This window comes from Caretta caretta, chromosome 2 (genome assembly GCF_965140235.1).
Source record: "Caretta caretta isolate rCarCar2 chromosome 2, rCarCar1.hap1, whole genome shotgun sequence".
In the NCBI taxonomy this organism is placed as follows: Eukaryota; Metazoa; Chordata; order Testudines; family Cheloniidae; genus Caretta; species Caretta caretta.
Genome location: NC_134207.1, coordinates 228178601 through 228198379, shown reverse-complemented (window position 1 = coordinate 228198379; position 19779 = coordinate 228178601). Strand labels below are relative to the sequence as shown.

The following is a 19779-nucleotide window of genomic DNA, read 5'->3' as shown; positions in this document are numbered from 1 at the left end:
CTAAAAAAGGAATTTCAAGCATGAAGCATATAATTAAAAATTTACCTTCATACCCTTTCCAAAAGGCTAGCAATACCTTCAGCTTAAAAATGCTCTACAACACCAGTTTGGGCTAGGTGCCTTTTCAGTCCTGGATACCCCCTATATATAATTGTGTTCTTGCATATGTAGCGGGGCAGTTACCCTGCTCCGGTGGAAAAAACTAGGCTGATTGGGGAATCAGCCCAATCAGACCACAGCTGGCCCTATAAAAGTGCTGTGAGCCAGAAGCTAAGTCAGTCTCACTCTAGTCCTGGAGTAGCCTGAGTCCTTGATAAAGGCCTAAGGAGGTACTGGGGCTCCTGGTCTAATCCCCTTGGCAATAATGAGTGGCTATTACACTGTAGTCTGTCCCAGAGAAAGGGAGCTAGATGACTGGCAGTTGCAACTGGGGCAAGGTGAGCAAAGAGGGTTAGAGGCCCCCTGGGGAGGGGAGATCCAGTGTGTGGGGGTACTGCTGGGGCAGAATCCCAAGATAAGAGAGCACTGGAGTCTGGGAGGGACACTGGGCCTGAGGCAGGTGAGACACCACCCAGAAGAGGGCACTCCAGAAGACTGGAAAAGAACTACTTCCCAAGATGATCAATAGGTGGTGCTGTGCTGGTGAATGATCTGCTACAGCATATAAAGCATGTCATGTAAGGTATCGGGGGAAAGGTTATGATCTACTGAAAGTCATTTTTTATATCTAAACATGTATATGATTAATGCATATGAAGTTATGAGAATATTGTATGGTTATCACTAAAATATGCTGTGGGTTTAGGAGGTGCCTAGATACTAGCTCTCCAGAGACAATGATAAGGGAGGTAACCAACACCCAGATGGGTGCTGAACAGACATAATGAGCCATTGTCCAGCAAGGGAGTTACAATGCAATGACTCACCTGCATAAGGCTACAACGGGGGTATTGATCAACCTTGCCTGGGAACATAGGCACTGACTCCATGGGTGCTCCAGGGCTGGAGTACCCCCCAGGGAAAAATTGGTGGCTGCTCTGCACCCACCGGCAGCTCCCTGACCTGCCCCAGCTTGCCTCCACCTCCTCCCCTGAGTATGCTGCTGTGTCCTGCTTCTTGTCCCTCCCTCCCAGCACTTGTGCCACAAAACAGCAGTTTTGTGTGGCAAGCACTGGGAGGGGAGAGGAGGAACATGGTGTGCTCAGAGAAGAGGTGGGACTGGAGATTTGAGGAAGGGCCCAATAGGGACAGGGCGGGGGTGGATTTGTGGTGGAGTCAGGGGCGGGGAGCTGCAAGCACTCACTGGCACCAAGGAAAGTTGGTACCTGTGTCTGGGAACTCAGCAATGCCCACCAGACATGTCTGGATTTGTGTTTTCCAAGCACATGGGATTGAGGGTATAAAACAGAACAAAGTGGCCACATGCTGTGCCTTTCTCCTGCCCCCACCAGTGCTGCAAGCAACAAAGACACTCAGAAGACTGAAGACTCCAACAGAGGAGACTGACCCAGGTTTAAGGGACAAACCTGTATATTAAGGACTGCAATATCCAGTGGGGTGAAAAACTGCTTAATCTAGATATTACCTAGTCTAATAAGGTTGCAAGTTTAGACTGCATGCTTATGTTGTTTTCTTTTGGTAACCACTCTGACTTTTTGCTTATCTCTTAATTAATTAAAATCTGTCTTGTAGTCAAACTTCTTTTAATATTTATCTTTACCAGTGAGTTTGCCTGAAGTGTGTGGTAAATCTACTCGGGTAAATCTACTCATCTTGAGCAGTGCAAGACACCATATTCCTGAGGTACAGTGCTGGGAGCTGGGGAAATTCGGCTGGTGCATTTCTCTGTGATTCATGAATGGCTCTGGGAGCATTCATGTAATCTAGCTGGGTGAGGGGCTCCACATGCAGTTGTGCTGAGTGATAAGAGCGCCTGGAGGAGCTTGCTGCTTGTCACTAGCAAAGCATTGTGAGAAACAGCCCAGGCTGGAGAGTTAAGGGGGCACCGTGGTCTCACAGGCTATCCCATCACACTAGGCTATTGGTCAGCCTGTATCCCAGCTATCAGGCAAATTGACAACTACTAGTGACAATGTTAAAAGGGAATGGGAACAAGAGCTCTCAGTCTCCCTTTCCAACATTCAGTGGAATCAGATTTGTTCCAATAGACCACATTGGTCACTAGATTTGGGATTAAGATTGATCCAGAAGAAAATCCTTTAGAGGATGTTCTGGACTCCTTCTAGACTTTTCAGGTCTGAAATGCTGGTGTTGCAATGCAGCAGGTGCTCACTTATACCACACGCTATGGGATTGTCCTGTGATCCATCTTTTCTGGGCAGAGCTAAATATTCAGTCCAATTTCTTTCTCTCTGCCAAGGTGAAACTGCAGGCTGGCGATGTCATCCCTGGCCTAACCAATCCATGCTGGAAACTGGAATCTTTGGAAAACTCTGATCATAACCAAATGTCTAATTCCACAATGGTGGAAGTCCCAAATGTGCCCAACTATCAAAAATGGCATTCTGATTGGTAAGACTAGTGGCAGTGGAACTAACTATGTCTTGTATAAGAGAAGTTTATAGAAATATGGTCCCCCAACCATATTGAAAGTATCAGAAAAATCAAATTGTTCATTGGATAAGCCTTTTATTTTGGGAGGGTGGGGGCAATGGGTTTTGTGGTGATCCCTGATACCCTAGTCCTCTCCCACTCCCCTTTCCCCCTCTCCTCTCAGTCCCGTCATCGGTCTCCTACTTTGCTTTCAGGCTTTTCTTTGGTCCTTTTCTCACTCAACATTCTTGTTTCTTACATTTCTCCTTTTTTCCTCTCTATCTCCCTCCCTCCCGAAAAGGAATAACTTTGGTGCTAGTTTATGAGCTTACTTTACAAAGAACCCCAAACTGGGACTGAACAACTACCATTATTACATAATTGTACAGGCAAATCTCTTTAACCTGTCAAAGACTGTTTTTGTTGTTACTTCATTGTTAAGAGCAAAGAGTATGGTCTTGCCTATCTTGTCTGATATTGAATCTTTACCCCAGGTTCAATACCTTTTGTTCTTTGTTGTTGTCTGTTAAGGATAAAACATGCACATATACTTCTCCAATCCTTTTTAAGCAAGCAATTTACAACTGCAATTTGCAGTTTGAAACTTTTAGCACTTTCAGACTGAATTTTGTATTCTCCCTTCACTAGAGCAATTTTATATGGTTCATATTTAACAGCTAGTTTGAACTTCAAATTACTGGCCCGATTCTCAAAAGTCAGGTTAGGCAGAAGCTATGTATCTTCTTTCATTCGCTCTGGAGATCCTTAGATTCCGAGTCCTGTAATCAGATGTGTATGGGAACAGAGTTAACAGGAATGCGGGAAGGAAGGGAGAAGAGAGACTTAAATTCTAATATGAGATGAACCAAAGTCACTAGTGCAAAGTCCAGAAGTCTTGCAGACTAGGCACTGAGGGACCACATCCCATTCACTACCAAAGAAAAATAAAGGTGGGATGACAACAGGCATTGTCCAGATTCATTTGCCCTTCCCTCTTTTCTTAAAGAGAACACAATTGTATTGGGGGGGGGAGGGGAGTATACAAATCCCACACTGGAGAGAGGGGTTACAGAACAGCACTGGGCTCAGGCAACCCTGCCTAGAGATACCTGCAAAGCCTGCACAAGCTGGCGGCAGGGCTTGAAAAGGGTGAGCAGAGCAGTCCATAGGCTGGCAGTGGAAGGGAGCAAATGGCTGCTCTGAGGGGGAAAGTACTGCCCGGGAGCTCATTGCCTGGGACCTGACAACACAAACAATGCAAACCCCCAAGGAGAAGCAGGGGACAGTGTTTGAGCCAAAATTTATTGGAGTGGTTTGGGGGAGCAGTGCCTTATTTCTAAGGCACTGGGTATAGCTGCCCACCATTGGGTCCTGGACTGGAACCTGGTAGAGCAGATGGGCCTGGTTTCCCTTCTCCACTCTGAGGACAATACAACCACAAGAACCCCCTCCTCTGCTTATTTTCACCAGGCAGGGGGTTAGGATGCAGGAGGGGGTGAGGGCTCCAGCTGGGGGTGTGGGCTCTGGTGTGGGGCTGGGGATGAGGGATTTGGAGTGCAGGAGGATGCTCTGGGCTGGGACCAAGGGGTTCGGGATCAGGGCTGGGCAAGGGGTTTGGGGTGACAGGGGCGCAGGCTTCAGGCAGCGCTTACCTGAAGCAGCGGCATGTCTCCCTCTGGCTCCTATGTGGAGGTGCAGACAGGCAGCTCTGCATGCTGCCCCATCTGCAGCTGCCACCCCCGCAGCTCCCATTGGCTGTGGCTCCTGAACAATGGGAGCTACAGCGCGGCGCCTGCAGACAGAAGTGCACAGACCTTATTCCCTGGCTAATGAAGCCATTCACAGGCTACTTGGATAGAAAGTACTGTTTCACGATCGCCTCACCAGTGGCAAAATGACACTGGAGTGTGCATTTTGACCCTTTCAAAGAGAGGTGGTGCTGTCTTGTGGCTAAATTACAGGCTGCAGAATGGTACCTAGGATTACAGCTTCATCTTGTATCCTACACAGTATTTGTGAGTCTTAATGCATGGGAGGCTAAGGTGCAGAGAATTGCTAAGCAATATGAGAAGCCAACAAGACATCTACTACCAGGACAATCATAGAATATCAGTGTTGGAAGGGACCTCAGGAGATCATCTAGTCCAACCTCCAGCTCGAAGCTGGACCAATCCCTAAATGGCCCCCTCAAGGATTGAACTCACAACCCTGGTTTAGCAGGCAAATGCTCAAACCACTGAGCTATCCCTTCCCCCTTTCAGGGATTCAGTTTGCTCTTTTTTGTGTTAGCTACACATTAGCTACATGTTTTCAGGTATACCAAGTTTGGGGAGGGATGTAAGGCCTGAAGCTTGCTTCTGCAGTAAAAGCAGCAGCCAGATTGAGAGACAGCAGCCATGAGCTAAATTGCAGAGTTATAGCCTCACATTCCATCTATTGCACCAAAACAATATCAGGCTGTTAACAAGGTACTCCTGCCCTAATAGTACCCACTACCCACCATCACCAAATAAAGAAAAGGAGTACTTGTGGCACCTTAGAGACTAACCAATTTATTTGAGCATGAGCTTTCGTGAGCTACAGCTCACCAGATGAAGTGAGCTGTAGCTCACGAAAGCTCATGCTCAAATAAATTGGTTAGTCTCTAAGGTGCCACAAGTACTCCTTTTCTTTTTGCGAATACAGACTAACACGGCTGTTCCTCTGAAACCTGTCAAATAAAGAAACAGATCTTAACATGTCTAAAGAAAACTTTGTTTGATAGCATTCTGTCTGGCAGGAAACCACTTCTGACAGTTGTGATTGTGAAATGTAAACTTCTATTTTGTCTTTATGGTCCCTGTCTTGATGGTAGATAAACTTCTCTTGTTTATCTATACAGTCTCTGATTCTTTAATTGTTTCCATCTGTTGCATAACTAATTTAGTAAGATTTAAATCCACTTATGTGGTGGGGTATGATTGGTGACAAATACTTTCTAGTACTTTAGTCTTAAACGATCTAAGATATAGCTAAGTAGGATCCAAATTTTAACTATATAAACTAGGGTCCAAAAGGATGTTCTTTGGAACCTAACTCCAGGACACAGCCCAAGATAAGAGCTGCTAGACCTCAACACTCTGCCACCGTACTGTGCAGAAGCTGGAGCCCCAGATGCTCTAATCTGGACTGGCCATCAAGAAAAGTTTCACTCCCTTATTGGGAGTGGTGAGCATTGTATGCTTAGCATTTGTATTCTGTTTTGGTAACTCTTAATAGAGGTTAAGTATATTACTGTGTAAGGCTCTGTCACAGGTAAAAGGACCCGCATACCCACAAAAGATTATGCCCTGACAACTAGGAATTGAGAAAGGGTGGAGATACCTAAATTAACCGGGTTACCCCTTGAGCCCCTGGAGGGCAAAGGTGGGGTACCCTAGAGCAGTGGCTCTCAATCTTTCCAACTACTGTACCCCTTGTCTTGTGTACCCCCCAGTTTCACCCCATTTAAACTACTTGCTTACAAAATCAGACATAAAAATGCAAGTGTCACAGCACACTATTACTGAAAATTGCTTATTCTCATTTTTACCATATAATTTAAAACAAATATTGAATATAAATATTCTACTTCAGTCTTTGTATGTATATAGAGCAGTATGAAATTTTAGTTTGCACTGACTTCACTAGTGCTTTTTTATGTAGCCTAGTCTAAAACTAGACATATCTAGATATACCCCCTGGAAGACCCTTTTTGTACCCTCAGGGGTACATGTACCCCTGGTTGAGAACCACTGCCCTAGAGTGCATGGATAACAGGGAAGGATGTGATTTCTGAGCATTGAAGTGATACTATGGGTGGTAGAAGTGGCATGTTGTAGTATTTATTTTGTTATACATAAATATGTAGCTGTCAGTAAATTGACTGGACCCATTATACTTATGAGAGCCTTGGTAGAACATGCTATAATGCAAACATTAGCCATAGGCTCTGTCAGTGGAAAAATTGAAAATCTATAGACTTCAGTTAACACCTAGAAATGTTATCAATCCTGTTTCCAGATAGACCAAAGAACATACTATAAAGCATTCTAAATAAGCATCTAGAAAGCTTCCCTCTGAACTAGTGGAGCTAGGTCTCCTTGTACTTTTTGAGCAGGCATGTGGGAAATACTAAACATAAAGTAACTCTAGCTCCCAACGGAGCGAATCATGATATAATTTGCAGCATCAGCGACAAGGTGGATTAGTCAGTAGATATCAAATATAGATAGATCAGTCGCTACAAACTGAACTCCCACTGGGTAAAGCTGAGCTCATAAGTTTTCCTTCAGTTAATTAGGATATAGGGTTTGTTTTTGTTTGGGGAAGATGATGGGGATGAGAGGATTTGATTGTGTTGAGCCCTGTAAACATTGAACTATTGGTTAAAGAAAGGGTATATCATGTTCAATTAGTCCAATAAAAAGTATCCAATAAACCAATGTGGTTTGTGTAAACCTGCTTGTATCACAGTCGAAAAGCTTTCTTTAAGAAACCATGGGAATAGGAAACCTCATGTAAAAACAGCATGCAATTGGTATTCTCACCTGCCACAAACCTATACGGGAGGGAGATATCCTGTACACCAGGGAGAAGGGAAATACTGTACCTCTGAGGAATCATCAGTGAACACCAGTCTTGGTTTGATTGGACCAGTCACTGAAAACCACCTCCAAAGTGGCAACCACACGATTGGACTCTAAGGGATATTGTCACTAAGCTTGGTCTGAGCAGGTACTTACACAGGACCAGACAGGGCCCTAGGCACACCATGACAAAGAGTCCAAGGGTTCTGTCCCTGAGGCCCTGCCTCTAGGTCACAGCTCTACCTGACAGGGAGTGGGCCACATGGGAAGCAAAGAGATGCGTGGGGCTGTGCAGTGAATAGGAAAGGTAAGGGAAACCTTAAGGTGACTAGACAGGAAATGTGAAAAATTGGGACAGGGGCTGGGCGGTAATAGGTGCCTATATAAGAGACAGCCCCAAATATCAGGACTGTCCCTATAAAAACCAAGTCACCTGGTCACCCTAGATCCCCACAACAGAGAGAGCCTGACAGCAGTGCATTTGAGGCAGGAGTGCACGTTTCCAGGGCCAGTTTGGTCTTCCCAAGGAGGGACTAGAGGTGGGGGAGGTCCAGATTGGGACAGTGTGCCCTGGCATATCCTCTGCCTCAGCAGCAGCTGGGCAATTAAACCACGACTAGCAAGGGCAGCTCCTGAGGGCCAGTGAGGAATTTCATATTTCACACCTGGGATGTGCATGTGGGTCTTTGCCTACAGCTTCCCTCCCCCCATAGACTACACCCCGCCTCTCCACCCTACTCTCTGCTAGCAGATGCCCCTCATAGCCCGCACCGCCCTCCTACCGACGCCCCGCCCCCGCGGTGTCCCGGCCCCGCCTCCTCGCCTAATTCCCCACGCGCCCCAAGCCGCATCTTCGCGCACTTGACAGTTGGCTCTCTTAAGAGCACGCGCCCCTTTAAAGCATCTGCCGCCCTAGGCCCCGCCCCCTCCTGCTTTTTGATTGGCTGGCGGAGCCGGTGCTCTGCGGTCCTGGCAGCTGCGACTCAAAGGCGCCGCGGTTGCTCCGGCTGCCGAGGGCGGGGGACCCCGGCTCCCTCCCTGCCTGTGCCGGCCGGATGCGCAGCAGCACCTGCCGCTCAGACAGCGGCACCAGGAGGGGGAGACACGGGGGCCTCGTCCTCCCCGGGGGTGGCGGCGGTGGCAGCCCGGAGAGCAGGAGGCCGGGAACAAAGGCTCCGCGCCAGCCCCTGTGGCTCCACCTGCCGCCCGCGGCGATGGCTTCCCTCAGCCTGGGGGGGCTGAACGTCTCGGCCCGTAGGAAGAGCGTCCAGTCCCGCAACGCGGCGGTGGAGAGGAGGAACCTGATCACCGTCTGCAGGTGACTCCCCAGCCCCGCGGCTCCTCCCCGCTCCGCCTCTGTCTCGTGCCCGCCCTCTGGGGAGGCGAGTTCCCCTCCTTCGCTGCCCCCAGCGCCGGGCTGTGCCCGCCTCCGTCGGCGCGGCTGAAATCGCTTTCCACCCCCGCGCCCCGCCTTGGGCAGGTGAATCCCCTGCTCCGCCCTCTGGATCCCAGCCCCTGGGCGCGCAGCTGGCTGGTCCCCGTCGCCCTGGGCAGCGTGTCCGCCGGGCTGAGAGGGGGACTCTGCGCGTGGCCTGACCCATGGTGGCCCCTGGCAGCACGGCAGGCTGTGCGCCCGCCCTCGGTACGGGGAGGGGGTTGCCTGGCTTTGGGGCTGCAGTAGGATTAAAAACGAAGGATGGGAGTCTCCCTCCTGACTCAGCGCCTTTAAAAAATGGCTGTTTAGCAGCCTCCCAAGGACCCGGACTTCAATTAGGTCTGTAAATGCCCCTCTGCCATGTACACTGGCCAAACTGGACAGTCTCTACGTAAAAGAATAAATGGACACAAATCAGACATAAAGAATTGTAACATTCAAAAACCAGTCAGAGAACACTTCAGTCTCTCTGGTCACTCGATTACAGACCTAAAAGTGGCAATTCTTCAACAAAAAAACTTCAAAAACAGACTCCAACGAGAGACTGCTGAATTGGAATTAATTTGCAAACTGGATACAATTAACTTAGGCATGAATAAAGACTGGGAGTGGATGTGTCATTACACAAAGTAAAACTATTTCTCCTTGTTTATTTCCTCTCCTACTGTTCTTGTAAAGTGCTGGAAATGGCCAACCTTGATTATCACTACAAAAGGCTTCACCCCCCCTTGCCCCTCCCCCACTGGTAATAGCTCACCTTTCCTCGTCACTCTTGTTACAGTCTGTATGATAACACCCATTGTTTCATGTTCTCTGTGTATATAAAATCTCCCCACTATACTTTCCACTGTATGCATCCGATGAAGTGAGCTGTAGCTCATGGAAGTTTATGCTCAGATAAATTTGTTAGTCTCTAAGTTGCCACAAGTACTCCTTTTCTTTATATGTTGTGAGATACAGTTGAATTTCTCCATGCAAAATAATACTTTTAACTAACGGTTCTAATTTTTATACCCACTACATCTATAAAACTTAAAGTGAAGGTTGAAGCTCTCTTATTCACCATGTTGTACATGTAGTACAAATATAAAGTTACCTCCTTTTTAAAGATAATTGCAATAGATGATTACAGGAATGGGTGCATTAAAGACAGTGTTTGAGTCTGGATTTAAGTTTAATGCCAACATCTACCATTAAAGTATGCATTTTTAATATTTTTAAACTCTTCGGTGGAAGCATAGACTTGACATGATTTTGTATGACTCAAAAATACATATTATTTCACGCACTTCAACAGCTCTTCTGGTGCTGTCATAGTCTTGTAAATGTGTAGCTTATTTTTTCCACACGTGAATTATTACCTATTAAATCATAGGAAACCTTGAGTAAAAGTACAAAAATACTTTTGAATGTGAATTCCTAGCCTAATTCCAATATAATGTAGAGCCAACAAATAGATTCATTTGAATATTGACTAAAATGCCCTGTAATGACTTTTAATTAATTGAAAATAAGTATATTTAAAAATACTGAACAGATATTTAACTGTAATATCTTTATAATATACAAATATTTTTCTCTATCTATATTATAACTTTTACAAATTGAAGCTTTCACACCGGGATTGACAAGTGACACCTACTAGATAACATGGTATGAGGCTTGTATCCTTACTAGTGTGGTCCAGTGGTAACTTCCTTAGGAAAAGCTAATTTGTTTCTTGGTGCCTTCCCCTTCCTATCAGGGTATAGTCCTTAGATCCTGCTTGTGGAATTCCTTCTTTCATACTGGCTGTAGCTTAGTAGATGGGTTATAGACTTGAACCAACCCACATCATCCTAGCTACTGAAAGGGAAGAGGAACTGTTCTATCCCTCAGATCCCAGCATCCAGGCTTCAGGGAGGGCTCCACTACTGTACTCCTCCAGTAGCCTGTCTTTTTTGTGCTTCCCTCTAGTGCTGCTTGGAAAAGCTAGATGCAATAACTGAATAAAGTGGGTAAGAAACTAGTCAGTTTTGTGGTTGCCCATCGGGTCTCAAATGGTAGAAATGAAATTCTCCCATCTTGTCAATTCCACTTGGCTGTTGGGTGCTGACATTGCTTGCCTGCTCATAAACTTAGGATTGAAGTTCACTGGTTACTATTGGAACCATAAATGCTAGAAAAACTTTTAAAAAAAAAAATCAAAGCTTGCATTCTGTGGTATGTGATGGCTTAGACCTCATCTCTCCTATTATGATGGAAAATATCCTACTCTCCACTGGAGAATGGTTTTCTTTAGCTCTGATATTTAATGTATCTGTGAGACAGTCAAAAGTGACCCTAATTTTGAGAAAAATCTTAGAAAACTGAGGCAATATAAATTGTCAGCAACAGCAGCATATGTCAATGCGTGATTCCTACCTTCCTATAGACACTCTCTAAAATAGCAAAATGTTTACAGCTAGAATAACATTCTGCTGTCTTTCTCACCAAGCCTAAAAATTAACATTTTCCACAAGCTTTAAATCTTGGGGGAGAGGAGTGTGTGTTCACTTTTAAAGCTGGTATATGGTCTTGATTGTTTCTATCCTTTTTGAGCTTTTTAAAAGAAAAAGGCAAGGAGTAGTTTTATGGAAATAATCAAAACCCATCTGCAATTATTAAGCCTTTCTGATATTCTAGAGTATTCTTTAGTAGGCGTACACTAAAAACTACAAAGCAGCAAATCAGGCAGCTGATTGTAATATGTTTAGGACCATCAGAAATACTGTTGGTATAAATGGTGCCATTAATGTACCTTGAGATGATTGAATCAAATGTGGAAAGTACCCCTTTTTTTACTACTGCAGCTCAGAAACTGCAAGGAAGAAATTCTTCTGCATTGTCATCTGCAGCCTTCTCTTATGATTACCAGAGAAGAGTTCTTCAAATTATCATTCTGCAAAATCTTTAGTATTTCTTCAGTAGCTTTTTTTAAAGTGTCATCTGCATTATTTGGATTTTTACTTGCCCCTTTTACTGCCAATTTTTTTATGCTTGTTCTTCATTAACTAAATGACACAGAATATAGAGGGATTATGTGGTCATTTAGAGACTTTTAAAATCTGATTTTAATATTGTAGATATTTATGACACCTGCAGGCTCACAGTCAGATAAGACAGTACTGTCATATTATTTTCATATAAGAAAATAACTGTTGACCCTCACATTTTTGTGTAGGCCCATGAAAACAATTCCTTCCCCAAACAGGCTGACTCCTCTGTACCATGATCACAATAGGGTGCATAGGGTCCATCTGAGAATTTTCAGACGGAGGAGTCTTTAGGTTTCTCCAGCCTCCTGCTGTAAAAGTTAGCCCCGCTACTTGTAGTGGCATATGTGTATAGTTCTGAACATTTAAAGTTTTCCAAGGGACAGTTTATTTCAGATACATTGAAAAGATTGGTGGGGAGACAACTTAAATATTAAAAACCATCATAATGTTAAGTGTGTTTAAAATTTGGAGATCTGTTAATCGCCTCAATGCTTTGCTGGTAATATTGTCTCTGTGTGTGTTGAGATTTCACAGCCTTGACTCTCAGCTGGAAGCATTAAGTTCTTTGACAAAAATTATCAACTTTCCCTTATAAGGTAGAGATTGTCTTCTGTTTTTTATCTTCCATTTATAGATTTGAGATAAGAACACAAGTGATATTCAGAGGTGAAGAGTCTTACAGGATTATACTGGGGTCTCTCTCCCTATCCCGGACACATTACTCAAACTCTCTGGAGGGGGCCTTCAAAAATTAGGCTCCTGTTTGCTTGCTTAGATTATTCTAAAGCAGTGGTTCCCAAACTTGTTCCGCTGCTTGTGCAGGGAAAGCCCCTGGCGGGCCGGGCCGGTTTCTTTACCTGCCGCGTCCGCAGGTTCGGCCGATTGCGGCTGCCAGTGGCTGCGGTTTGCTGCTCCAGGCCCATGGGAGCTGCTGGAAGCAGTGGCCAGTACATCCCTTGGCCCTTGCCGCTTCTAGCAGCTCCCATTGGCCTGGAGCTGCGAACCACAGCCACAGCAGGTAAACAAACCGGCCCGGCCTGCCAGGGGCTTTCCCTGCACAAGTGGTGGAACAAGTTTGGGAACCACTGTTCTAAAGGTATCTGACTCAGTGTAGATGTTTTGATTCAGTATACATAGTGTGGCCATATACTTCCTCTTGTTAGAGGTTCCACAAAGAAAAGCATTAAGGTTTGGGATATCTGTATAGATTCCTCTTTTGAATGTGAAGGGCATGTGTCAAAGTTGATCAGCTCTTGGACACATGGTGCATTGAGACCCTGAAATGGTATCTGCTGAGGATTCCAAGTATATTACAGTGAGATGCTTGGAGTGCTTTGAGGATGTTTGTCTTAAAGCAGATACCTAGCTGGCATCCAAAGTGCAGCCTTACATCTCTGCTCTCTGGAGAGAGGTTTCAATGCAGACAGGAACATCAGCAATGAACTACCCTTGGATCCAAAGTCCACATGTCAACACAGAACCACCTTTCATTGAAAGATACTTCAAGACCATGGAGTTCAAGGTAAGTGGCATTGGCGTAGAGCCTCAACTATAAGCAATAAGGTGCATGAATTCCAATTTCTTGTGAAAATGTTGTTTCGAGATACCGTTGCATTTCCACACATTGGTGCAAGTAGCTTTGATGCTTCAGAGCTCAAGACAGTGACTCTTGAGCAGAATTGCATCACAAAGCTGAAACTCCATGTACAGGAGTTGATGTAACAGTGCTTCTGCATAGACAGAATTAATGCTATTGCATGTAAGGCAAATGACAGTGGGGATGTACTGCTCCATGGTGCTTGTGTTTCCAAGGTGAGATCCGTTCTATTATTAAATAGAATAGAGACACAAGTGGCTGAAGTAATGAGACCTGGAAAAGAGCTCTGTAGCTCGAAATCTTCTCTCTCACAGGAACAGAAGTTGGTCCTCCACCTTGTCTCTCTAATACCTGGGTCTGACATGGCTACAACAACACTGCATATGTTAAATAGAGTAATCATTGGTTTCAGAGTAACAGCCGTGTTAGTCTGTATTCGCAAAAAGAAAAGGAGTACTTGTGGCACCTTAGAGACTAACCAATTTATTTGAGCATGAGCTTTCGTGAGCTACAGCTCACTTCATCAGATGCATACCGTGGAAACTGCAGCAGACTTTATATATACACAGAGAATATGAAACAATACCTCCTCCCACCCCACTGTCCTGCTGGTAATAGCTTATCTAAAGTGATCATCAGGTGGGCCATTTCCAGCACAAATCCAGGTTTTCTCACCCTCCACCCCCCCACACAAATTCATTCTCCTGCTGGTGCTAGCCCATCCAAAGTGACAACTCTTTACATAATCAAGTCGGGCTATTTCCTGCATAAATCCAGGTTTTCTCACATCCCCCCACCCCCATACACACACAAACTCACTCTCCTGCTGGTAATAGCTCATCTAAACTGACCACTCTCCAAGTTTAAATCCAAGTTAAACCAGAACATCTGGGAGGGGGGGGTAGGAAAAAACAAGAGGAAACAGGCTACCTTGCATAATGACTTAGCCACTCCCAGTCTCTATTTAAGCCTAAATTAATAGTATCCAATTTGCAAATGAATTCCAATTCAGCAGTTTCTCGCTGGAGTCTGGATTTGAAGTTTTTTTGTTTGTCATTGTTTGTCATGCCTCCTTGCTAGGTACCATCAATTTTAGCTGCTTCAATCCTGATAGTGAAGGCACTGAACTTTTGCTATGTTATCTTCGCTCAGAGCTGCCTCACAAAGCTGGACACCCCCCAATACTCGGAAGCCTTGAAGTGAGGATCATAACTCAAACCCTGTTTGTTTGTCCAGTATAGACAGAGTTGTCCCATGAAAAATTAAGCCATCTGTGCTTTTCAGCCTGAGATAAGTAGCTTTGATGCAGGACTTCCTCAGTTTGCTGTTAGTAGCCAAGGCATTACTCTATTTTCATTTGTACTATGTGCATCAGAAATATTGAAACTTGGTAACATTGATCCTGAATTGTCCTGTAATACTTCATGGTAAATCATGTTTCATGGGTTACAGAATCTCAACATGTCACCTCTCCATATAAAGTCAAAATACTGATGTAACAGGAACGTGGCAGTGTTTTGTGTGGCTTCAGATCACTTAAGAACAGAGGAAAATTTCTACAGTGTGTATGTACTAGTTCACCCGACTTTTTATTCTGGTTGTTTATCACCTTTCAAAAGGCCTGAAAGTGAAGAATAATAATGTAGCAGCAAAAACATCACAATTAGAAACACATATAGCGGCTTCCTTCCATGTTCTTAAAATAATCTCTAAACTTAGAATCTTCTCTTGTTGAGGCATTATTAACTTAAGCCTCTTGGCCTGGATATATCCCAAATAAGGTTCCTGAGCCCTGCTGCAGTTGAGTTAAGAAATTTGGGAAAAATTCCTTCTCCTCCTGCTGCAAGGATAGAAGAGGTTGCAAGGAAAAGATGGCGATAATCTTCCAGGTCTCCGTCTGACTTAAACATGTTAATAAGGACTCAGAAGGTCTTCTGCAGGTTGGAAAATGCAGCCACATCTACATCTATTTATTGCTGGCCCCGTCCATGATTACTCTGAAGGAAGAGAATGATGTCCTCAACGGTTGAAATCCTAGGATACTAGAAGAGCTGTACAGAAGCACTGGTGTTTGGGAACCTTCTCTTGCTTAAAGGACATTGTGTGCAGCTAGGGACTGTTGCAGTGGTGGTATAGCTATGCCATGTTTGGAATACTTTTTCTCCCTTAATACTGACCTTTTTCTGTGAGATTACAGCCATTTGAATTGTCTGCTGATTGGCTAGTGGTATAAACTACTAAGAACACTCTCATCCTCACAGAGGAACCTGGAGAAGAGAGATTCAGGCTTAGCTTTCCTGCAGATTCTAGCTATTGATGGTGATCTGTCGCAATTAGTCTGGGGGCATGGGTTATCTGTGTTGCTCATGAAATCCAGTGGAAGCGTGGCACATGCATACGCACACACGTTATTGTGGGAGCTGGTCCTCTGCTCAGTTAGGCTGATTGTATGAGCGAGATGACTGGTGTCTTGCTGAGGAAATCCAATGGAATACAAGGTGAAAGGAAGAATTTTAAATAGGCATCTCTTCCTTTTTTTTCCCAGCAGAAATGTAGATTTCAGCAACTAGGATCCTCAGGTTGCCCTTGAAGGGAGGGTCAACAGACTCTGACTTCTGAAAACTGTTTATTTGCCTAAGAAAATTCTCAAACTCTAAAGTCCTCTTTTGGAGAATACTGAGTCTAAAGCAGATACCATGGTGGATATAGACTAAACTGGAGTCAGATGGTCAGATTCTCACCCTCACCCTGGTCCCTGTAGGGTGAGTTAAGGGAGTGAGGTGGCATAAAGCAGCTCTAGAAACTTCTGATGAGACTGGGGGAATTTTCTCCCAGCAAGGGAACTGAGGAGGAACCTGGTCTGACTTCTGAGAATCCCTCCACAAACCCTGGTCTACTGGGGGTGCCAGGGGTGAGGATGAAGATGTGAGGGACTTGTTCAAGGATGTGAAAAGGATCGAGATTCTGAGCAACGATGCTCCAGGCCTAAGTCAAGCAGTGAGATGGATGTCTACAAAACACATTTCACCAGCCTACTCTGACTATCCCAAATGTTGCTGAAAAGTTTCTCCAATTATTTGGAGAACATTTGAGAGGGCTATAAATATTAATGAGAGAAATGACCAGGGCCAGATGTTTTATTTAATGGAATTTTTTTAAATTGCCTTGGGGCAGTGTAAAATTTATAATTCATAATTTCCTTTTCAGTTTGGTAAATTAGTATTGTATTTGCTTGTGTTCTGGTGGTGTCTACAGTCCCCAACAAATGTTATTGGCTCTGTTGTGCTAGGCATGGGTACAGTCTCTTTCCTGAGAAGAACAGATTGGAAAAAAGATGTCTCTGTTAAATATTTGACATCCCCGCCCTTTGAACTGATCTGTAAGAATTCACAATCAATGTGTTTGAGACTCCCAAAAGGTCCTTCAGCAAAACTAGGAAAACCAGACTTAATACTCCAGATCAATGTTCAGACAAACATAGCACAAGATGGGGTGTGTATTCGTGCCTGCTGCAGACCACAAAATCACACTAGGGAACAGAATGACTCCAGCTTAAGTGACTAACTATACTATGTAGGGGAAAAAAGCTGCATGATTATGGGACTTCACTTTGAGTGACACATGATGGAGGTCTCATGTTGCAAGTACTAAAACATCCTTGGAATTTCTAAACATTAGAGATGAGTTTCCTAACTCTCAAAGTGTTACAGCCAACAAGAGGGAATTAGATCCTTTCTTAACAGCTAAAGAAAAACTGATCACAGAATGAAAAATTAAAGGTTGCTTAGGTACATGTGGTCATGACTTGATCACATTTATAATGAGCAAGCACAATCAAGTCCAGATCAGTAATATACTTGGTGCTGTATTAGGGCCAGTTTCACAAAGCTGAAAACAATTTAAGCCAAATCAGCTGGGACGAAGAACTTAATCAGAAAAATGTGAATTATAATTGCTAATCATTTTAAGAACACCTTATTAGATGGCCAAAAAGCCAGAATCAAGGAAGAAGGCTGTGTTGGTTTAAAAAACTGATCTGGTTTGGAGGGGAAGTGAACACAGCTATAATAAATAAATACATTTACATAAAAACAAATGAAAGAGGACGTTGATAGTAATGAAGTTAGGAATTGTAGAAAACTGATAAGGGAAGAAAAGGGGGACAATGTGAAATCTATGGCCAGCAGTGTTAAGGAAAATAAGGAGGAGGTGTGTGTGTTTTTTTTTTAATATATTAGGAACAAAAGGAATCCTGGTAATGGTATTGGTCCATTACTAGATGGAAATGGTAGAATTATCAATGAAAAGGCAGAAGTGTCGAATAAACATTCATGTCCTGTCTCTGGGGAAAAAAACAGATGATAGTCTCATCATATGGGGTTGATAACACTTTTTCCTTCCACTGTATCTTTGGATGATGATAAACAGAAGCTACTGAAGTTAGACATTTTTAAAGCAGCAGGTCCAGATAATTTGCATCCATGAGTTTTAAAAGAGCTGGCTGAGGAGCTCGCTAGATCATTAATGTTGATTTTCAATAAGTCTTGGTGCACTGGGGAAGTTCCAGGAGACTGGACAAAAGGTAATGTTGTGTCAGTTTTTAAAAAGGATAAACAGGATGATCCAGGTAATTATAGGCCTGTCAGCCTGAAATCAATCCTAGGCAAGATAATGGAACAGCTGATGTGGGACTCGATTAATAAAGATTTAAAAGAGGGTAATTAATGCAAATTGACGTGGTTTATTGAAAATAGATCCTATCAAACTTATAATGGTATCAAGTTTGGGTGATAAATGTAATAGTGTTGATGTAATAGACTTCTGTTAGGTGCCTGACTTGGTACCATATGATATTTTGATAGTTATATTCTAGTTTTTTTTTAACGTGGCACACACTAAATAGATTAAAAATTGGCTAACTGATAGGTCTCAAAATATAATTGTAAATAGGGAATCGTGATCAAGTGGGTGCCTCTTCCAGTGGAGTCCATCAATAATCAGTTCTTTACCCTATGCTATTTAACATTTTTATCCATGACTTAGAAAAAAACATTAAATCATTGCTGATTATGTTTGAAGATGACACAAATTGGGGGAGTAGTGAATAAAGAAGCCGACAAGTCATTGATTCAGAGCGATCTGCATCATTTGGTAAACTGGGCGCAAGCAAACACTATGCATTTTAATATGGTTAAATGTAAATGTTAGGGCTGTTGATTAATCGCAGTTAACTCACGTGATTAACTAAAAAAAAAATTGCAATTAATCGCAGTTTTAATCGCACTGTTAAACTGTAGAATACCAATTGAAATTTATTAAATATTTTGGATGTTTTTCTACATTTTCATATGTATTCTGTGTTGTAATTGAAATCAAAGTGTATATTTTTTATTACAAATATTTGCACTGTAAAAATAATAAACAAAAGAAATAGTATTTTTCAATTCACATCATACAAATACTGTAATGTAATTGTCATGAAAGTGAAACTTACAAATGTAGATTTGTTTTTTTGTTACATAACTGCATTCAAAAACAAAACTGTTTAAAACATCAGTGCCTACAAGTCCACTCAGTTCTACTTCTTGTTCAGCCAAGCGCTAAGACAAATAAGTTTGTTTACATTTACAGGAGATAATGCTGCCCTCTTATTTATAATGTCACTAGCAAGTGAGAACAATAATTTGCATGGCACTTTTGTAGCTGGCATTGCAAGGTAGGTACTTAGGTGCCAAATATGCGAAACATTCGTATGTCCTTTCATGCTTTGGCCACCATTCCAGACAATATGCTTCCATGCTGATGATGCTTGTTAAAAAAATAATGCATTAATTTAAATTTGTGACTGAACTCCTTGGGGGAGAATTGTATGTCCCCTGCTCTGTTTTACCTGCATCCTGCTATATATTTCATGTTATAGCAGTCTCGGATGATCACCCAGCACATGTTGTTCATTTTAAGAACACTTTCATTGCAGATTTGACCAAACACAAAAAAGGTTCCAATGTGAGATTTCTAAAGATAGCTACAGCACTCGACCCAATGTTTAACAATCTGAAGTGCCTTCCAAAATCTGAGAGGGATGAGGTGTAGAGCATGCTTTCAGAAGTCTTAAAAGAGCAACACTCCAATGGGAAAATTACAGAACCCGAACCACCAAACAAGAAAATCAACTTTCTGCTGGTGGCATCTGACTCTGATGTTGGAAAATGAACAAGCGTCGGTCCTCCCGGCTTTGGATTGTTATCGAGCAGAGTCAGTCATCATCATGGACGCGTGTCCCCTGGAATGGTGGTTGAAGCATGAAGAGACATATGAATCTTTATTGCATCTGGCACGTAAATATCTTGCGACTCCGGCTACAACAGTGCTATGAGAATGAGTTCTCACTTTCAGGTGACATTGTAAACAGGAAGCGGGCAGCATTATCTCCTGCTAAGTAAACAAACATTATCTCCTCCTAAGTAAACAAACTTATTTGTCTTAGTGCTTGGCTGAACAAGAAGTTGGACTTGCAGGCTCTAAAAGTTTACATTGTTTTATTTTTGAATGCAGGTTTTTTTCTTTTTT

At 43.3% G+C, this 19779-nt stretch overlaps 1 protein-coding gene across 6 annotated transcripts in view; it reads left to right on the top strand.

Moving 5' to 3' along the window:
- The first annotated feature begins 8110 nt into the window (after positions 1–8110).
- Positions 8111–19779, top strand: part of RUNDC3B (RUN domain containing 3B) — a 155103-nt gene continuing 143434 nt past the window's right edge. For 2 of the 6 annotated variants that reach the window (XR_012667244.1, XM_048838058.2), the window contains exon 1: positions 8112–8478. Coding sequence is in view for 3 of the 6 variants with exons in the window: in XM_048838058.2 (XP_048694015.2) it covers positions 8216–8478 (263 nt within the window). In the remaining 3 variants the exon portion in view is untranslated. Of the gene's footprint in view, positions 8479–13000; positions 13135–19779 lie in introns of those variants that run through there. The other 4 variants (XR_012667245.1, XM_048838056.2, XM_048838055.2 and 1 more) reach the window with 4 other exon arrangements.